The sequence below is a fragment of the Chanos chanos genome, chromosome 11 (genome assembly GCF_902362185.1).
Source record: "Chanos chanos chromosome 11, fChaCha1.1, whole genome shotgun sequence".
NCBI lineage: Eukaryota > Metazoa > Chordata > Actinopteri > Gonorynchiformes > Chanidae > Chanos > Chanos chanos.
This window is the reverse complement of record NC_044505.1, coordinates 10,114,996-10,133,918: the sequence shown is the minus strand read 5'-3', so window position 1 is coordinate 10,133,918 and position 18,923 is coordinate 10,114,996. Positions and strand designations below refer to the sequence as shown.

At 42.7% G+C, this 18,923-nt stretch overlaps 1 protein-coding gene across 2 annotated transcripts; it reads right to left on the bottom strand.

Moving 5' to 3' along the window:
- Window positions 1-556: 556 nt before the first annotated feature.
- On the bottom strand, window positions 557-18,358 carry wdr17 (WD repeat domain 17). Of its 2 annotated transcripts, XM_030788223.1 has the most exons (30): window positions 18,314-18,358; window positions 17,200-17,328; window positions 16,417-16,600; window positions 15,917-16,147; window positions 15,025-15,276; window positions 14,533-14,655; window positions 14,052-14,239; window positions 12,204-12,372; window positions 11,613-11,704; window positions 10,855-10,937; window positions 10,613-10,699; window positions 10,039-10,203; window positions 9,426-9,628; window positions 8,798-8,947; window positions 8,408-8,538; window positions 7,129-7,254; window positions 6,595-6,750; window positions 6,392-6,456; window positions 6,175-6,307; window positions 5,963-6,054; window positions 5,561-5,660; window positions 4,984-5,123; window positions 4,621-4,641; window positions 3,588-3,699; window positions 3,188-3,329; window positions 2,513-2,615; window positions 2,249-2,350; window positions 1,940-2,038; window positions 1,255-1,438; window positions 557-676 (listed from the first exon to the last, which is right to left on the bottom strand). In XM_030788223.1, the coding sequence occupies exons 1-30, from the start codon at window positions 18,356-18,358 to the stop codon at window positions 557-559; spliced, it is 3,927 nt and encodes a 1,308-aa protein (XP_030644083.1). The 2 variants fall into 2 exon arrangements, with proteins under 2 accessions (XP_030644083.1, XP_030644084.1); XM_030788224.1 differs by lacking the exons at window positions 4,621-4,641; window positions 18,314-18,358 and having other exon boundaries at window positions 17,200-17,322.
- Between the last annotated feature and the right edge of the window lie 565 nt (window positions 18,359-18,923).

Genomic DNA, 18,923 nt, shown 5'->3' with positions numbered 1-18,923 from the left:
AAAGGTTCATCTAAGATTCTCTTTTTTTACTGATACACGTGTCCTTGTGTGTGTTGGACTACTGACACAAAGCCTATTGACCAAACTAACTCAAATTGGACAGGATTAACTGTTGGCACCTCAGCGTTGCATCAAACCAACAAAGCATCTAAGACACAACCTCTTAACCGACATGTCATCTAAACAGCATCTACTCCGGCACGTCTTAACCAACATGTCAGCTTATTTCACTTTGCATGGCAACCCGAACGCACAATATTCATCTATATGTCATGTTAGAATACTTCTGACTAGATGATCCAGTGCATATGTCTTTAAATCTCACTCAACAACAAAAAAAAAATACACTGTAGTTAAGCCAAAGCTTTGAAGAGATCAAAAAGAGACTCGCGTCCGTTTAAACGGGTTTATGTCGTTTGGGTCTTTTGGCGTTCTCGTGGCTCTCTCTGAGGGGGGAACGGCAGCGGTCCGCACGACAGACGAACACGGGCCTCCCTCAGAGCCAGGCAGAAGCATACGATCGCCTGCGCTCATGTACTCATGTGTGTCGAGGAAATCAAAAGGGGTTGATTCGTATGCCTGTCCCCAGTGGAGAAAAAGGGTTGACTTTGGCCCACATCAAGGCGTCGTTGAGAGAGATTGCAGATTTGCCATCCTCGAGGAAAAACACCGGGCCCTGTCAATCATAAAAAAACAAAAAAAACGGTTGAAGATCTTGTGAGATTAGCAGCATTAAACTAAAGGAATATTTAGTAAGAATAAGGTTAAATGTATGGTCCAACACACCAGAAATTGAGACAAACGGATTCGACCCGTGATGGAAGTACATGCTTGAAATGATCGTTTAACAATGTCTGAATAAGGTAATAATAGTTTAATGATAGAAATGACTGAAATTATGAAAATAAAAGTGCATTATCTGAACCATTACTCATTATTTACAAGCTCTGTTAGCCAATGACACATTTAGTAGTCAGAGGTGCCTTAGAAAATCAATAATACAGGGAAGCAAAACTTCTTCTTTGAGTTCTTCACTCCTGCATGACTTTGTTGTTTCCTAAAGCCTCGAAAATGAAATCCGACTCATCAGCAACACCTCAGGACTTCAATTTGAGAAATAGTACAGTTTTTGCACTGTAGTGGAGCTTATACTTTTTTTCTCTCTTGGTGCAGAAATTTCTGACAGAGTTTGCAGTGACCTCAGCTCCTTAATCATTGGTCAGACAGCAGGTAGGGGAACAAGGTCAAACCCACCTGTATCCTGAGACCAGTGAAACAGGAGATCTGCACGTCAGAGTGACTGGGCAGGTTGGAGCCGGTGACGTAGTCAGGGCCCTGTAAACCCCGCAGGGGCTCCGCCCTGATCCTGCCGAGGAGCTGACCGTACTCCATCTTCTGAGCTTCGGATGGAGGCGTGTAGGGAGCGTCCTCCGCCCCTCTGTGCGAGAGAGAAAAGATCTGATTGCTGAGAATACGGATTGATTTAGACCGCAAAACTTCAATACGGACCGTAACTGAAGTAAGTAGGAAATCGTTACTTATTAAAACAGGTACAGTCAAAGAGCATGACGATCTATCATGAACATTAACATTGATATATGAACGGTGGTTATTGATTAGGTCACATTCTGTGGATCAGACCGAGGCGGTGAGAACACAGGCAGAACATTAGATCGCGTTATACACAGACCAAGACGGTCGGAAGCGTGGCCGGGAAAATACACGATGAGCGACGTCGACAGAAAGCGGACATGCGCCTGTGCACGTGCACTCGAGGAAAGCTGAGCTGTAGGAGGAACAGGGCATCTAGAGTAGAAGACAGACCTGTGTGATAAAGGCAGGTCGGGGGGCAGTGACAGTACAGCTGTAACTGTGAACGAGAGGCGGGTTGAAGCGTTAGAGAAAGGTTAAGGCACTAAGGACGAGAGTTTCTACTGACTTGTTGGTTGAGTGTGTGCAGGCTCTCCAAGCCTCCAGCTCCACAGACAGCTTCTCAATCTGCAAAGGCACAGCTACCTCTCGCCTCTTCAGCAACTGACTGAGAGAGAGAGAGAGAGAGGGGGAGAGAGAGAGAGAGAGAGAGAGAGAGAGAGAGGGAGAGAGGGAGAGGGAGAGAGAGAGAGAGGGAGAGAGAGGGAGAGAGTCAGGAATTCTTGCCATGTTTGGTATCTCTGTGGTTGATATTGGTGTTTTATGAGAACGTAATGTCACAAATACAATGCGAAATGTAAGGTACGAGCGTGGTTACCTCGTGTATTCATACAGGGCTGGGACGATGCTGGAATATTGTCGGCTGATAGCCAATAGAGCACCAACATAGCCGCAAAGAATAAGCAACTCATTACGATCTCTACACAGAGAGACAGAGAGAGAGAGAGAGAGAGAAAGAGAGGGAAAGCGAGAGAGAGAGAGAGAGAGAGAGAGAAAGAGAGGTAAATACTGAAACAAAGGAACAAAGGAAAGTATCTAAGGCTATTTGTCTGTAGACGTCAGTGAAGGCTTATTCACATACCCACTACACTTTGGCAGAATAAGGCAGTCAGTTCGGATGTAGCCCAGCAGGTCCAGGATTGGATGGACGGAGTCGACTGTCCAGTCAGGTACACTGAGCTGTTCTGATTGAACAGGACAGGGTCAAGGCTTTTTCATCAGGGCACAGTGTGATAATACAGTATGAAACTAGTGAGATAACGCACGTCATAAAAATGTTAATTTAACATTCAGCACGCATAAGAAAGAAAGAAAGAAAACAGGTCATCACTGTACATGCTAAATGGCAGAAACAGAAACAAAAGCATTTCACATTTCATACTAATAGACCATAATCCCTGTGAACTTATATAGGAGCTCTACAGGACAACACGACCCTACTAAAATATAATCATTAAGCACCTATTAAAATATAATAATTAAGAGGGAGACGGATCATAACCCATAGCATAAACCATAACCACAATCCCAACCCTAACCCAAACTCTAATACTTGCCCTGACCTTCAACCTAAGCCAAACCTTGACCCTTACCCTAACTCTTCCCATAACACTAACCCTGAGATGTGTCATTTCCCCAGGCGCAATGTTCTTCATTACTATGAATGAATGTGTATCAGTGAGGCTGTGATCTTACACCTACCTATGTGGTTAATGTGTAAGTACATAGGAAATGTGTCTGCTTATCCCACACCTACCTTTGACATGGGTTATTCCGATGGGCAGAGCTTTCTCTGGTTCAGGACTCAGTAGATAATATTTCACCGCTGTGAAAATTTCTCCTTCACTCTGTGCTGACTCTGCTAAATCTTTACATTCCTCCAAACTTGGTAGCCCACACTGGGACAAAAAAAAAAACCATTTCACAGTATTTATCAGCAACAGTCCAAAATTCTCCTATGTTTACTTATTAATGATGTTCTCATTAAGAGTTAAACATTCATAAATCTTTCTCTTGATTTATAGCTTTCAAGTACACAGAGCAGAAGAAGAAGAAGAAGAAAAAGAAGAAGAGGAAAACTTGAGAGAGCATTTAATTAATGCATAAATGTTGCTTGTGAAGTTTGATTGAGGTTAATTATGATTAAGATGTCTCACTTTTTCGTGAAGGTCGTTGATTTCGGCGGAGCTGCCTGGGTAAAAGGCACACAGCTTGGCTAAGAGGATTTCATTGTCTGGAATCATCTGTAGTAACCGGACAGCAAGGTCCCTGGGCAAGGAAATAAACATGTGATTATTTAGTCTTTTATTTATTCACTCTCTCTCCCTCTCTCTCCCTGTGTGTGTGTGTGTGTGTGTGTGTGTGTGTGTGTGAGATTATGATTCAGAAATTTGAAAACACAGACACATTTTACTCTAATATCTAAACTCCTGTCACATGCTTTTAAATGAAAATGAGAAAACAGTTATTATGCAAATAAGCACCTCTACACATTAAAAAAAAAAAATCTAGAAGGCAAAGAAAGCGTTACTATGGCTTTCTCTGTTTATAAAACAAACAAATAAAAACAAATCCTGAGAATCATTTATGCCAGGATCAGACTACACAATATTTGTGTCTTTCACGATGGCCACTATGTCAGATTAGGCAATCATAGTGCCATAAACTCTTGCCGTGTTTTGGCAATGCTACGAGTATGACCCCAACCAATCACTGTATGCTGCCTTTCAACAGCTTGCCAAGTTCGTAAGTCGTCGGGGAGGACGACTGTCATTCGTCCTATTGGTCAACGTCGAGGGACATGTGGTAGGAGATGTCAGACCGGGCAGGGAAGTACAAAACATTCTAGAACATGCTAGACTTTGCGCGTCGTTTGTCGTGTTTCGTCGTGGGCCATGAGTCTTTATGGTGCATACCACTGAAGTCAAACCACCGTTACTCTTCTCTCAGTAAATTTTCCCTCACGCAGAACCATTCTCAATCTGTCTGCAGTATGCATAATGCGAGCATCCCATTTTACATTATAACACACAGAAATCCACGCTCTATAAAACCTGTGTAATTACTATACATATGTAAATATGTATTGTATTTTATTGACTTCATATCGAGTGGGTGAAAAGTATGATTGCAGCATGCGAATGTGTGTAGTATGTTAGATGGGAATTTGGTCGAGTAAACAGAGTGTACCTGTATGTCACAAACGGAAAGCTAAAGAGAGATGCAGGTGATAAAACATACCAGGTGAGTGTTAAATGTGATGGAGAGGGAAAAGACAATCAAAGGTAAAAGTCAGAGACTTTTGATGACGAAAAAAAAAAAAAAAGAATTAATTTCTGGTATAATTTCACACAGGAGAAAAGTACCACCCAGATTAAAGGTAACAACTTTCTTTTGTTTGTCAGTGATTAAAAACTTACATCAAATGAATCATTATTATTATTGCCCCCCCCCCTCCCGCCATGATATTAGTCACATGGAATTAGACAATGACAGACGAATGAATTGGGATTAGTTGGATTGAAATATCAGAGAGTTCAAAGCAAGTCTCACCAGGTTGCAGTGGTCATGTACTTCCTGGCTAAGAGTTCCAGGGCATAATGTGTCATCTGATTGGCTGCTTCCCCCAGCACTGTCCCCACACACACAGCCAGCTCCAGTTCACTGCCTCTGATCAGACTAGCCATAGTCAGCTGAACCAGACAACACAGACCTTACGTTAGGAGAACATTCATATAACATTTGTCCTACATCCATTTAACACTGCCAGCGTACAGTGAAACCCGTTCAAAAACTCATTATTGTCACTTTAACGAGTTAATGAAGTGTCAGTTTAATAAGAGTGCTTTTGGTAAATATTAACATAATGTAAACTTTAAATGAATACTGATGATGGTTATGAAAATCTATATCAAAGAAGAAGAAAAAAAAAAACAATGTTATGTTTCACTGTTAAACATTTTTCAGCATTTCAAGAAGGAAGATTATCATAAGTGAAATTAGACAGATGTCTAGTTTAGAAGGAACAGACCTCCTTGATGTTAGAATGTTCCCTGTCTTTCCGGCTTTCCGGAAAGAAAAAAAAAGAAAAAAACGAAAAAATGCGTTTGTTTAGTTTAGCGTGTTTTACCTCAGTGTTATCTACAGCCAAATGACAGCAGGCCGCCAGCACGGCTCCACCATCTTGGAAATACCACTCAGCCAGTTCTTCACACACACGATGTAACAGCCTGGAGAGAGAGAGAGAGAGAGAGAGAGAGAGAGAGAGAGAAAAGAGAGAGGGAGAGAGAGAGAGAGAGAGGGAGAGAGAGGGAGAAAGGGAGAGAGAGAGAGAGAGAGAGAGAGAGAGAGAGAGGGAGAGAGAGAGAGGGAGAAAGAGTAAGGACGGGAGGAGGACGAGGGAGAGAGAGTGTGTCGGTGTGTGTGTGTGAGAGAGAGAAAGAGAGAGAAGTAGCAGAACTATTAGTCATCCATAGTGAATCAGACATTCATTTGAATATGAGAGAATTGGTGTATGACTGAATTTACTCACCCGCTATACATATCCACATTATCGTTGTCTGTGCTTGTGGAGTGATTGATTGAGGACATCTGGGGCCCATGGATATTTCCCTCACAGGCCCCCTGCCCACGCAAACAAACATCTTTTACGTCATACATTTGAAAACATTAAATAAAGAGCGACTGAGTGAAAATAAACTCAGTTGAGACAGACACTGATCTAAATCAACAGCTACATGGTACCTGAGCCACGAGAAGAGCTTCCTTCAGCTGGCCTCTGGAGCAGAAGAAATTCACCAGCTTTTTAACATCGCCCGTGGCGATGCAGTACGGGATGACATCATCATTCCCCTCCTGCATGAGCTGGTCTGCTCTCCTGATTGGACAAGAGTCGTGTCAATCAAAGAGTCCACAGTTTGTTTTCCAAATGTTGTTGGCTGGCTACTTTAGCATAAATTACCTTTGCATCAGTTTCTTCCAGTATTTCATTGATACGCCCGGAGCCACAGATAACGCTTTTTCCCACTAAATCAAAAAGACCCAGAATATCTATTCAGAAACTAGTCATGGTGAAACAACACTCATTTCTTATGAGCGGTCTTGAAATGAAAGCCATGCGTAATAAACGAAAAAAAAAAAAAGAGAGATATAAAAGATGTATACCTCTCCCAGCTCCACCATGAGTTCACAGTATCTCTGAATCTGACCCAGTCTGAGGTGGATCTCCGCTGCCGCCTTTAGTCTTTCCTCTTTACTGGGTGCTCCAATCCCTCCACCAAACTTGGACATTTTTACTATGGTCAACTCCTGGGCTTCAGACTGGGATAAAAAAAAACAAAAAAAAAAAAAAACAAATAACATTAGGTGACAGCTGTACTCTAAAATGACAAAAAAGGAACAAAACTGTATTTGAATGTTTTTAACGCAACGAGCGTATACACGTTAAGCCAATGCATTCTCTATGGCAGCACCAACAGTCAAAAAGAAATTAAAAAGTGCATATTTATAGATGACCGCTGTATATCAAAGTCAAAGTCAAAGTCAGAACTGCCTGAAGTCAAACCGGCTGGATTTCACAGGCTAGAGGTAGATTTTTGTCAAGAGTAAAACTGGACTGACAGCAACAATAATAGTTAAAAATCTCAGAATGTAAATTGCTCGCGGTTAGAACTCCGTGTTTGCGTGTGTGTGGCTCACCGTTTTAAAGCGGACCAGGTGTTTCATATGCATGATGCCTTGGCCGTAGTTCTGGGGTAACAGGCTGTCATCTTGTCCGTTTATCACGGCGACCAAATCCCACAGATTATGGCTACCGCCAGGCGGCTGTGCTCACCAAGACAGACAAAGCCTTAGAAAATACACGCTACAGCACATCCTTTTCCAGGAATTAATGTCTCTTTCCGCTAAGCTCGGGTCTCTGAAAGCGCTTTCCGGGCTCTGAGATTTCAGTTTAAACTCAGCGTGAATCAAAGGTGTCAGCTGGGCTAGTCCGAGTCGACGCTGGATACAGATTTTATGAAGAATTCATACTCGCTGAAAAATAACTCAATTTGTCTGATAGTGTTCTGTCTTAGCAAAGCATCAGAGAGTGCTAATGAACAATGAACATCACGCTGAATGAGTTTTGAAAGCTGTGTCTCTTGGCATTATCATAGAAATAGAAAATATCTATAAAAAGACGACACAATAATACGTTTTGAGCATAATGAAATGAAACAATTGAAAAATAATGAATTGAAACAAATGAATAGGAACAAAAAAAAAAAAAAGAAAAAGAAAACAAAACGTAACAATACAAGGTTCTTTCCTCACACAATAGAGCTCTCATCAGAGCTAGTCATGCAGCCATGGAGCTGTTCCTGATCTGGGATCAGTTCCCAGTTTAAATACAACCACATAAACCAATAAAGAGCTGATCTTGGAAGAATCTGATGCATACAACCACCCCCCCCCTCCCCCAGTCTATTATTTCACGTAACACAGCTCTTCACATTTGAGCTCTCTCCCTGCTCTCAACATACCTGACTCCACTAATTAAGGGCTTGGTGATTAGCCGATAAGAGGACTCAGGTGTGTTAGAGGACAGAGAGAGAGACCTAAAATTTCCCCCGAGTCCCCAAGGACAAAATTGGGGAACACTACCGTATATTTACCCCGCAAAAGGTTTCAACACTTGATTCATACGGCAAATAAATTACCAAGCTGTTCACAAATGAGCTGTAAAGTGCCAGTTTTCTGAGAATACTTGAGAAACAGGTGAGACATCTCGAAGAGAGACTATTGGAGTCATTGAGGGATCACTGAAACAGTCTGTGAGGGAATAGCATTCACAGTTTTCAGTACCAAGGTGTTGCAATGTCACCTGTGATTCAGTTAGATCTTAAAAATATCAGCAAACAAAGTCTATTCAAGAACATCTACCACGTATTGATTAAAAAAAGAAAAAAAAAAAAACGGATTAGATGCTTTTACTCACTGAAAAACACTCCGAGAACCACCTCAGCTTCTTCACGCGAACGTCACTGCTGAGTTTGTCCAGCTCCTGCTTGATGTCCCTGGACACTTTACCGCACAGGAGCGGAGGCGCACCTGGAACCATGGCCCGATCTACAAAACAGGGTCACAGAACCAGACTGTTACGGGAACACCTACGAGAACTGAACTAGAACACAGAACCATTACATTCTTGTCACTTCATAAGTTACTAAAAACTGACTTGGAAACATAATTGTGAAAGCCCTGATTTTTAAACTGGGCTGGCTGTGCTCACAGTTTTTCTTTTCTTTGATGTATCGTTGGTCATAACTCATCTATATCTTTATTTTTTTTTAACACAGCCTGAACAGTGTTTGATGCTGGGGCTCACCCGTGTTCCCGATGATGTCGTCCCAGCTGTGGTCGGTCAGGATGTTGACCAGTAGAGGAGCGATAAGGGGGGTCAGGGACCACAGTCTCACTGTGGAGTCTCTGGAGCAGGAGGCCATGGTGAACGGGCGACTGGGGTGACAGGTTAGGCCTGGGGAAAAACCAAACCAAACCAAAAAAATAAATAAATAAAAGGGAGAGAAAGTCCTATTCCCTCTGCATTTACAACACGGGATATCTTCTTCAGGTATGAAGTCTTCTTTTATCTTTTTTTACATCTAAAAACATGTTTCTTTGCAAAAATGCTTCCGCCTAGATATTAACAATGCAAACTTTTCAATAACGATTTTTTTTTATTATCTAATCCTGTTGCATACATTTGCTCTAGATCAGACATAAACACTTAACCAGTATATTTACCAGAAATGTACGCCTTTCGTGATAGTTTCTACAATGCAAGTCTGATCATTTTCTAACACGGTTTTCAGAAACATTTCTAACGGATACATGAAATATCTAGCAGATGTTCCTCATAGATATTTACATACTTTCTAATAACATTGCTAACTGTTACACTAAATCTGTGTATTGCATATTGTATATGAACCAAAGCCATTCTAAACATCCACCGTAGACGTCCGCTCCGTGGTCGTAGACCGTGTCCAGGCACGTCCCGTCCCGCGTGTCCCAAACGCGGATGGTGTAGTCCCAGCTTCCCGACGTCAGCAGGTAGGGCACCTCCGTGTTCCACATCAAACCTCTGACGGGGGCCGTGTGTCCGCTCAAGACGTTGATGCAGGCGTCCTGCGTGTAATCCCAAATACGCACTGTCCTGCGGAACCGCACGCCACGGAAAGAACTCACTCTCAGATCACAGAACACCGATGCAACAGTCAGATACACTTGCCCAAATTTAAAATCAAGCGGTTAATGATTATTAAACGCTCCTTGGCCGCCACGTATGACAGCCAAGGTTGCAATTACTCTTATCCGGCCAGTGCCAAATAGACCAGGGTTATCTAAGGACCTGTTTTTCTTGCATTTTCAACAAATTTACATGTGTCTGGTTAAGATTAATAGCTGAATGCGCCGCAACCTGACAAAAAACGTGAATACAGGGGACACCGACATGACACGATTCAGCGATTCACGTTAGCGCTAATGCGCCGAGAGACCTTGAATTTTATACGCGCCCCACGTCGAATCCTTCATCCAGACACAGGGGTGTAAATGATTTATTACCCGTCATCGGAGCCACTGCAGAGGATCCCCTCTCTGAGGGGAGACCAGCGCACGTGGAACACTTTAGCCGTGTGACCCGTAAACACCTTCAGAGGCTGGTCCGAGCTGGTGGCCAAATAGTACACTCTAACATTCTTGTCCTCACAACCTGTCGCAATCATATCCCTGCCAGATAAACAGAGACAGAGAGAGAGAGACAGAGAAAGAGTAAGAGAGAGAGACACATATGAATAGCAATGTTACAAATGCAAGCTGAGTTTAAATGAACTGGAAGAGAAGAACATTGTTAAATACAAACTAATAAACAGATCTAACCTCAAAACATTCCCAAAATTCTCACTGTCAAAGTGCTTAACATTCATTATAGTGTTAGGACAGTCAACAGAGCAATTTAGCAATTTAAACGAACCATTAATACAAAATCAAATGTTTAAAATACTATCTGTTGTTCAGGGTCTCTTGGGAGTATGTTACACGACTACACGACCTCGTTTGGTATTGTGTGTGTTGACCGGCTGGGCTAATGGGCTTTTATTATGAGGGAAAGTTTTACATATGACACTTAATGACTTACTTATTGTTTTGGCTCCAGTCACAGCCAAAAACAGCAGCCGGGTGTTTGTATTTATGCAACACTTTGCCGTCAATGGTCCGTATTATGCTGAAAGATGAGATCAATTACGAAACAGAGAGAGCACGTGAGATCCAGTTCTTAAAAGACAAAGAAAGCGGATCTTCTTATGAGTTTTTGTTCTAATAGAGTCATTAATAAAAGTAACCAATTTAAAAGAAATATTTATATATAGAGTTTCTCACCAAAAGCCATCCCCACTACATGTAGCAATTCTCTTAGAATCCTTATGGCTCCAGGCAATGCAAAAGATTCCGTTTTTCCCATGCTATAGAACAGAAAAGCGATTCGTGAACCGCTATGATGGTTAGTGAACATTTGTTCAGCTATTGTTCTTTTCTAATCTTAGAACGTCTTGAAAATTTTTTTAGAAAATAAATTGTAAATTCAAAAGCAATTTTTGTAAGGTACTAAAGGAGAACCACAGAAACCTTCAAAGGGGTTAACCTACAAACACCAGCAGTTGTCATCTGTTATATATGAATTAGCCCATTTGCAGCAGTGACTTAACTGGTGTTAATGATAATTAGTTTTCTTTAACAAGCAGAGGACATTGCTATAAGCATTAGCTATGATTTTCATTTATTATAATTACATTATAATATCCTTGACCTCCACTGAAGAAGCCCATTAAATGTGTTAAAAACACTCTTGATGATATTGCTATGATTATTTCTATTCGATGACACTGCTCTAATTAAATACAGATCATCTGTATCTATTTAGTAATTAACTGTACCCTTGTCTTCAAACCAGATATTAGCACATTGCTAACTGGATATAAACAAGATGACAGTTTGACTTCACAAGAAAATCAAGTTGTACATAAGATGCCTTAGAACAACTGCTATTCCTCATCCCGCCATAGCAAACCAATCTATTTTAAGTATGAGAAACCTAACCTCTGGCGTTTTTTTTTTCTACTTTGAAGTGATTTACTTGCCTCGTTAAACCTTGTGATCATTTTGCCTTTTTTCACATCCCAGATAAAGGCACCGTTTCGTGACGTGGCCCCGGCTATGCAGTTCAAATCTCCTTTGAGTCGCAGAACAGAGAAAGAAGGAAAAAAAAACCTCATCACTTTCAAAAGAACTTTCATCTTTGATGTGGGACATGTGGTTACTCAGTGTCTGAGCTTGGGATACACCAAATGACGACGCATGAGAACCACATGACATCAAAAATGAACAGGATCAACGGTGAGGCCAAAGCTCGAGGAGGACACTACAGTCTTATATTTGGGGGGGGGGGGGGGGGGGGGGGGGGGGTTACTGTTGGGTTACATCACTGCCCCTATAAGATTTAATTCTCCTAAACGAGTATTTATGAAATGAAATTTAGCTAACAAACAGTAGAAAACATCACACCGTGGCTTCAATAGCCACCGCAACAACAACAAAAAAAAAACCTCAATCAATCCGTCTGAAATATCAATCCGTCTGGAAAAATTATTATGACTCAGAAAATCCCAGTTCAATTTTCCAGATGATTTGAACAGGCTCTTTGAAAGGTTGTACGGGTGTCCATATCTTACCAGGGGCCCAGGAGAGGGAATATACAACCCCCTCGTTTCCCGGAGACGTGTACACCGCTGTCAAGGTATTGATGTCCCAGACTTTGATCGTTCCGTCAAAAGAGGCCGTGGCCAGGAGGTTCGGATCGTCTGGTTTGAACTTGCAATCGAATATGGTTTCTACGTGACCCTGAAAATGCAAATACCTTTATTATACCAAAAAAAAAAAGAAAAAAAACTGTTGTCATACCATTTGTTGACATCGTCATGGTGAGATATGACTATTGATTCAACAAAGGTGTCATTTTAACATTAAAAAAATGATCCTAAAAGTAAAGTTGTTTGTTGTCTTGAGGAACTTTAATTGCGATTCGTCGTCATAAGGTTATAAAACTGTCTGGTCTGATACCTAGATGTGAGCTGTCTGTAAACAGCGTGCTTAAAAATGAACTGTTCAAACACTGATTTCTTTCCCCTCTTTATTCTTCTTTTTTTTGCCTGAGACAATGCACTGTCATTAACGGATCAGAAGTCCTTTGAAATAAGTGAATCGATTTGTCAGTAAAGTTCTGAAAGCTGCTGAAAGTGCTGAATGATTACTGAATACAGAGCACAGCGTGAACTGTCTCTATTCAAAGTCTCAGGGTTTTTTTTTTTTTTTACTTAAATGTGCTTTACAAACTTTATTCTTCAAACATTAGGGTTTATTCATGATTCAAGAATACATCCACAGCCGTAAGAATGTAACAACCAACCTTACCTACTGTCAACCTTCATAAATCTATGAAAAGCAGCCATTAAAAAGCCGGTTTCTAAATTTCTACGTCACCATGAAGATACTGAGGATGACAAACCTCCCTACACTCTACTATATGTTCCATCTAGTTCACGGATTGCACCTAAAATACAGTCTCGGTGCCTCTGAAGCCATAGATGCCTGTGACTGGCAGATCCATTTTTCAAATCTCTCTGGATCCTTCACCGACACTCAGTGTTCTAAGAACGGGTGAAAAATGAAGTGTTTTTTTTTTTTTTTTAACTGAAAAGCCCTGGAACGTATTCTGCAGCAACGCAGAGCACTGAAGCCGGCGAGAACACTCCATCTCCAACGGCCGAAACCACCAACACGACAAAATCCACACTGAAAACGTCAACCAGCGAGGCACAGATGATGGACTGGCCCGCGACAGAAACCAGTGAAAACAGAGCAGTGGTTATGTTCTGCAGGGCCTGTAGGACAACATAGTCTGCAGTGAAGGGGAACGGTGCCTTACCAGGCTTTGACTGGTTCCTTTCAGGCAGCATGACTGCCAAAGGATATAACACAGGGAAGCAGTTATATAGCACAGGAACAGCTTGACCTATGAATGTTCGAGCATAGAAACCAACTGGGTACAATGTATTCCAGCAGAGAGCAACTGTCAACTTTTATTGTGCGAGAATATCTTGTTGAACATTGTTTATTTACTTTTATATTTGATGTTGATTTCATACAAAAACATAAAAGCCCTGACTGTACAGAGTGAGTGAATATTTTAAATGAACTGATTTAATTACAATGTTTGTGATGACTGGCAGACGGCACGCGTATGCCGGGAGCACTGTCTTTGTGTAAGGTTAGGAAAAAAAGGCCCTCATAAGGGTCAAAAAGGCCCCTGAAAATTAAATCCATGGGACAAAAAAATGCCCCTTAATAAAAGAAAGAAGCTCATTTCTGTCACCGGTGCTATCTCACCCGCCTGTACTCTTAATATATCAATTATTCATAAATACTAAGCATAGGGGCAATTCAAAAAGTTGCAATATGAGAAAACCTAGATTCAAGATTCAAAAACTTTAGTGTCATTCTGCGAGCACAACGAAACCCACCAAGTCTCTGAGGAAGTCCCATTTCTTCGCACCCATGTCATAAAGGCCCACACCTCCGTCCATGAAGCAGCAGACGGCGTGGCCGGGGGGCAGGGAAAAGGCCTGGTTCTGGGACAGTGTGGGAGGAGGAACCGCTTCACTGGTAGAGGACGTGTAGTGGTTCTTTGTCGGGGAGATTGAGCTAAAGGCTAACAGAGGATAAGACAGAACATATCAGTGAGTGCATGAGGCAAAACACACACACACACACACACACATATACACACACATAAACTTATGTGCACACATGAACACTCACACATACGCACACACATATGTACACACACACTCACACATGTACACACACACACACAAATGCACGCGCGTGCACACACACACGCACACACACGCATCCCCAGACACACACACTGTTTTATGGTACAAATGGTTGGTTTGATGATCAGACGTATCTAATTTATCTGTTCAGTACAGGGATACGTACATTTCTTGGCTGGAGGAGAATTCAGAACATGCAACGCATGGAAACCAGTCTTCTTCAGTTTGAAATTATCCAGAGGGGTTGTCCTTGATACATTCCATATTCTCAACACACCCACCTGAGAATCTTCAGAGAGAAACAGGACCATTACAACATTTAGCATCCATCTCTCACTTTACTGCCTGTAAACTAGCTTTGATAACTTTAACCTCAGACACCCCCCAGAGAGTATCAGCACCTCTTTCTCTCTCTCTCTCTCTCCACCCACCCCCCTTTCTCTCATATATTCAGATTCCACTACTTTTCAGCGCATTATTGGCATGATATCTTTAAAAAGCAAAAAGACATAACATTAACAACAGGAACAGTTAGGAAAACAACAATAACATAAATAACAGCTGATAATACACAAAGATAATAAATAAGGGATGTGAATTGAGCGTGACGTGATTCTCTCTCTCTCTGTCTCGCTCTCTCTCTCTCTCTCTCTCTCACCTCCGGTGATGAACATGCCGGGAGCACTGGGCACCCAGGCCAGACACTGCACTGAGGCTGCTGCACTGGGGAAGGTGAAGGTGGTGATACAGGACAGGGACTCGGAGTCCACCAGACGGATCCCATTGTGCATGTTGGCCACCAGCAGGTAGTCAGTGGACAGGGGGTCCCACTCCAAAGCCGTGACCGGGTCCTCCTCATCCGTCCCCTCCAGGGACTCAGGCCGCAAGACGTGTTTCTGGTTCTTTGAACCTAAGAACGAAAAAGACCAGACGTTCGATGAGGGATAAGGACGCGCAGGACATCAATCCCATCTCGTCCGTCTACGAGACCACACAGCGTTCAGCTGACAATACCTAACCAAAAGTTAAACAAATTGGTCGAACCAAGCGGAATCCGATTCAGAGATCCAAAACTTGACAATCAACAATTAATGACTCAGCAATTCAACAGTTCAATAATTCAATGATTCAACAATTCATGATTCAACAATTCAACAAACGAATGCTGTAAAATGCATTCTACATGTACGTGTAGAATACTGATTCCTGGTTCTGCTCTTGGAGACCCAGAACTCTGTGCAGTTTAGGCCTTTCCCTCTAACACACTCACTTCAGCTGATCAATGGCTTGCTCGTCAGCTGATGAACTGAATCAGATATGGTAAAGCAGGAAGAGATGTTCAGTGCTATGGCCCTCCGTGAGAAAGAGCGGGAAATGCCACTCTTAAACAAAAATATCAACGATTATGATTAGCATGTTGCTAATATTAGCCACACTGTGACCATTTTTGTGGTTGTCTTTGTGTTCCATTCATTGCTGACCTTTAAGGTCCACGCTGGCATCCCAGCGGAGGACATGAACTAGATGAAATGGCTGAAAGCGACCAGTACCTGGCTGAAATATAGATAAACTTCCGTCGGTGTGTCCGAACACCACTTTGCCTTTTTTGATTGGGTGCCAGCGAAACAGGCAGATGTCAGACAGGAAGCTGTGGGCTTCTTTGTGAACTGTGACCCCTGAGTCCGGCCCAGAGATTGTCCAAATGTACAGAGGGCCGCGGTGAGAGACGAACGCCACTCCGTCACCGGCGTTCCAGCACCAGCTCAGGGAGGCAGGGATGCCTGGGAAAGTAAACACACACACACACACACACACACACACGCACATACCACTGCTAAGTACTAAGCCCAGCAAGAAAACTCAGGCCGGTGTCTATATATCTTCTGAACTAAGGATGTTAAATGCTTTCATCCAATCACTGAGCATTTCCAAATACCCGCACAGTTCCTTCCCTTTCCACCACCAGAGTCGACAGCACTTGTGTGGTGTTGGAGGGGTGAAGTTTTTAGCCCAGGCGACGCACTTAGCGGCTTCACCGCAGCGTTCGTACCTTTGGTGTTATCTAGCCTAGCCACAGCTTTCTGCTCCGCCACGTTCCAGATGATTAGCAGGTTGTCTGCGCTAGCGCTGGCGAACACGTCTGGGTTGTGTGGGCACCACGAGATAGCCGTTATGGTCTTCTTGTGTTCAGACATGATCGCTCGCAGTTTGAACTCATTATATCTGTGGTCAAGCTACAGAGAGAGAGAGAGAGAGAGAGAGAGAGGTCCCATTGAAGACTACTGAAAAAAAAAAGAAACAGCTGAAAGGAAAAAAAAACAAACAAATACTCAGACAATAAAAGAAGAGCAGCGAAGAGAAAACATATATCTACACGAGTCTAAACTACTCAAGGGCACCCAGTCTGCAAAAGGATATGAGTCAGTATGTTGGGATGCTTTAAAAAAAAAACAAAAAAAAAAAACCCCAACATCTGATACATCACAGAGGCATCCATTTGGGCTCTTTCTTTCCAGACCCGGGTCAAGTGTGCTTGTGAGGTACTGAAACAATCGTTCTCCATTTATCTTATACGTCTCTTGTACCTTGTTTCCTTTTCCGCTAAAGCCCTAAAAATCTAAGCAGGACTGGGTCTGCCGAAATAAAACCAAACAAACACCACACGAATCCCTTCATCAAAAGAGTCTTCATTAAAACTGACGCTTACGCCGTCAATTAAAAGAACAAAAAACGACCCGAGACCAGGCCAGACGACGAAATACTTATTTGACCCAGATCTGCTTGCTACCTCGTCAAATAGCCAAGTAGGAGATTTTGAAAACCAGACTTTTACCTGGTAAACGTATATAGCGAGCGTTGCACAGTAGGCGAACCTGTCTCCGCTTGCCGCGCACACGTCCTTGTTCCAGGGCTGGCACCCTGCGGCCAGAAGACCCACCTGTTTCACCTGGGACATTTTTACCTGTGCGCGGGAACACAATGCAAACGGGAAGAGCTTGAAAAAACCCAGCTATGAAAACATTTTATAGGTGTCTTGACTGATTTTCAAGACAAGCAGTAGACCACATTACATTTTATATTCAACTCAGTACAACTGAATTCAGGAAAAAATAAAAATTTGCTTACATTTTGGCCGAGAAGCCCGCACTTGATGGAGAAACAAGATCAGACTTAAATATTTGTCCTTACTTATGTGTCCCAAAGATATTAGTGAGAAATAATAGATGTTATAGCGCGGATCATAAAACAATATACAATACTCTAAAATTCTGACCCTTTGAATGGTAGCTTAACAAAATGCTGGCCGGGTAAGCCATCAAAATATTTAAATATTTGCTTTTTATTGATGAAACATTCAGCAAGACCTATCTACTCCAAAAAAAAAAACCTCATGGAGAGTTGAATCTAGCTCGCAGCGACATGGAAATCGGCTGTAATTTTCGTGTCAAAAATGCTCCAAGAAAAGAAATTGCCCACACAGTGCTCACATTCCTACTATATTAAGACCAAACCATCAAATCATAATCATATCACATCTGTAATTTTCTTATATAGCATTTCTTCTGCCTCTCTTTACCTCACTCTCTCTCTCTCTCAGGCACACACACACACACACGCGCACGCATATCTACATACTGTAACGTCACTCCATCGAGACGGCAACGCAGGCTCTGTGACTGCACAAACAGCATTGAGAAAATTTTTTCCCTCATTCAGACAGCGTCGTGAACATCAGACATGCTAACTCCCAGCTTGTCGCGAACGCTCACAAACCGGCTACAGGAGTCGATACTGAGTGAGACAGCTGCATTCTCCTTCTCCACCTCTCTCTCTCTCTCTCTCTATCTCTCTTTCTATCTCTACCAAATACAGAGGAGGAGACACAGCAAAGCACACAGACCAGGAGGCAAAAATCTGGACAGCCTCCCACCCCCCACCCCCCCTACCTTCGTTTCAGCGTCATTCCTAGTGAACCAGCTAAGAACCTCCATAACTGACAGTCTGTAAGCCTCCCCTTCCCTCTGAGGCAAGGCAAGGCAAGGCAAGGCAAGGCAACGCTCAGAGCTAGTTTGAACGGCAAAAAAGAGACACAGCGTTTTAACGTTTGAGCTGAGCGACTGATAGAGTGAGCGTATGCCTGCTGAGTGTGTTTGAGAGAGGGGGAGTGAGATAGAGAGGGGGAGAGAGGGAGAGAGAGAGAGAAAGAGAGAGAGAGAGAGGGGGAGACTGCTCATTGACTGGTGATGCCCAGCCGTGTGGGAGAGGCAGAAGACGGGAGATGGAGCAGCCCCCGCCGGTAGCCAAGCAACTGCAGATCCCTCTATTTAAATGATGTGTCTTTAACTCCCCCTCACCACCCACCCAACATACATACACACACAAGCATATACACACACACACACCTCATCTAACCCCACACAGGCTCCTTGGGGGTGTTTTCCATCAGTCCCTCTAAAGCTTTATCAGCACCACACACACACACACACACAAAAACACACCTCCATTCATATCCATTTCACATTCTCATTTTGTTCAGTCCAAAAGAAAGTCTGGACA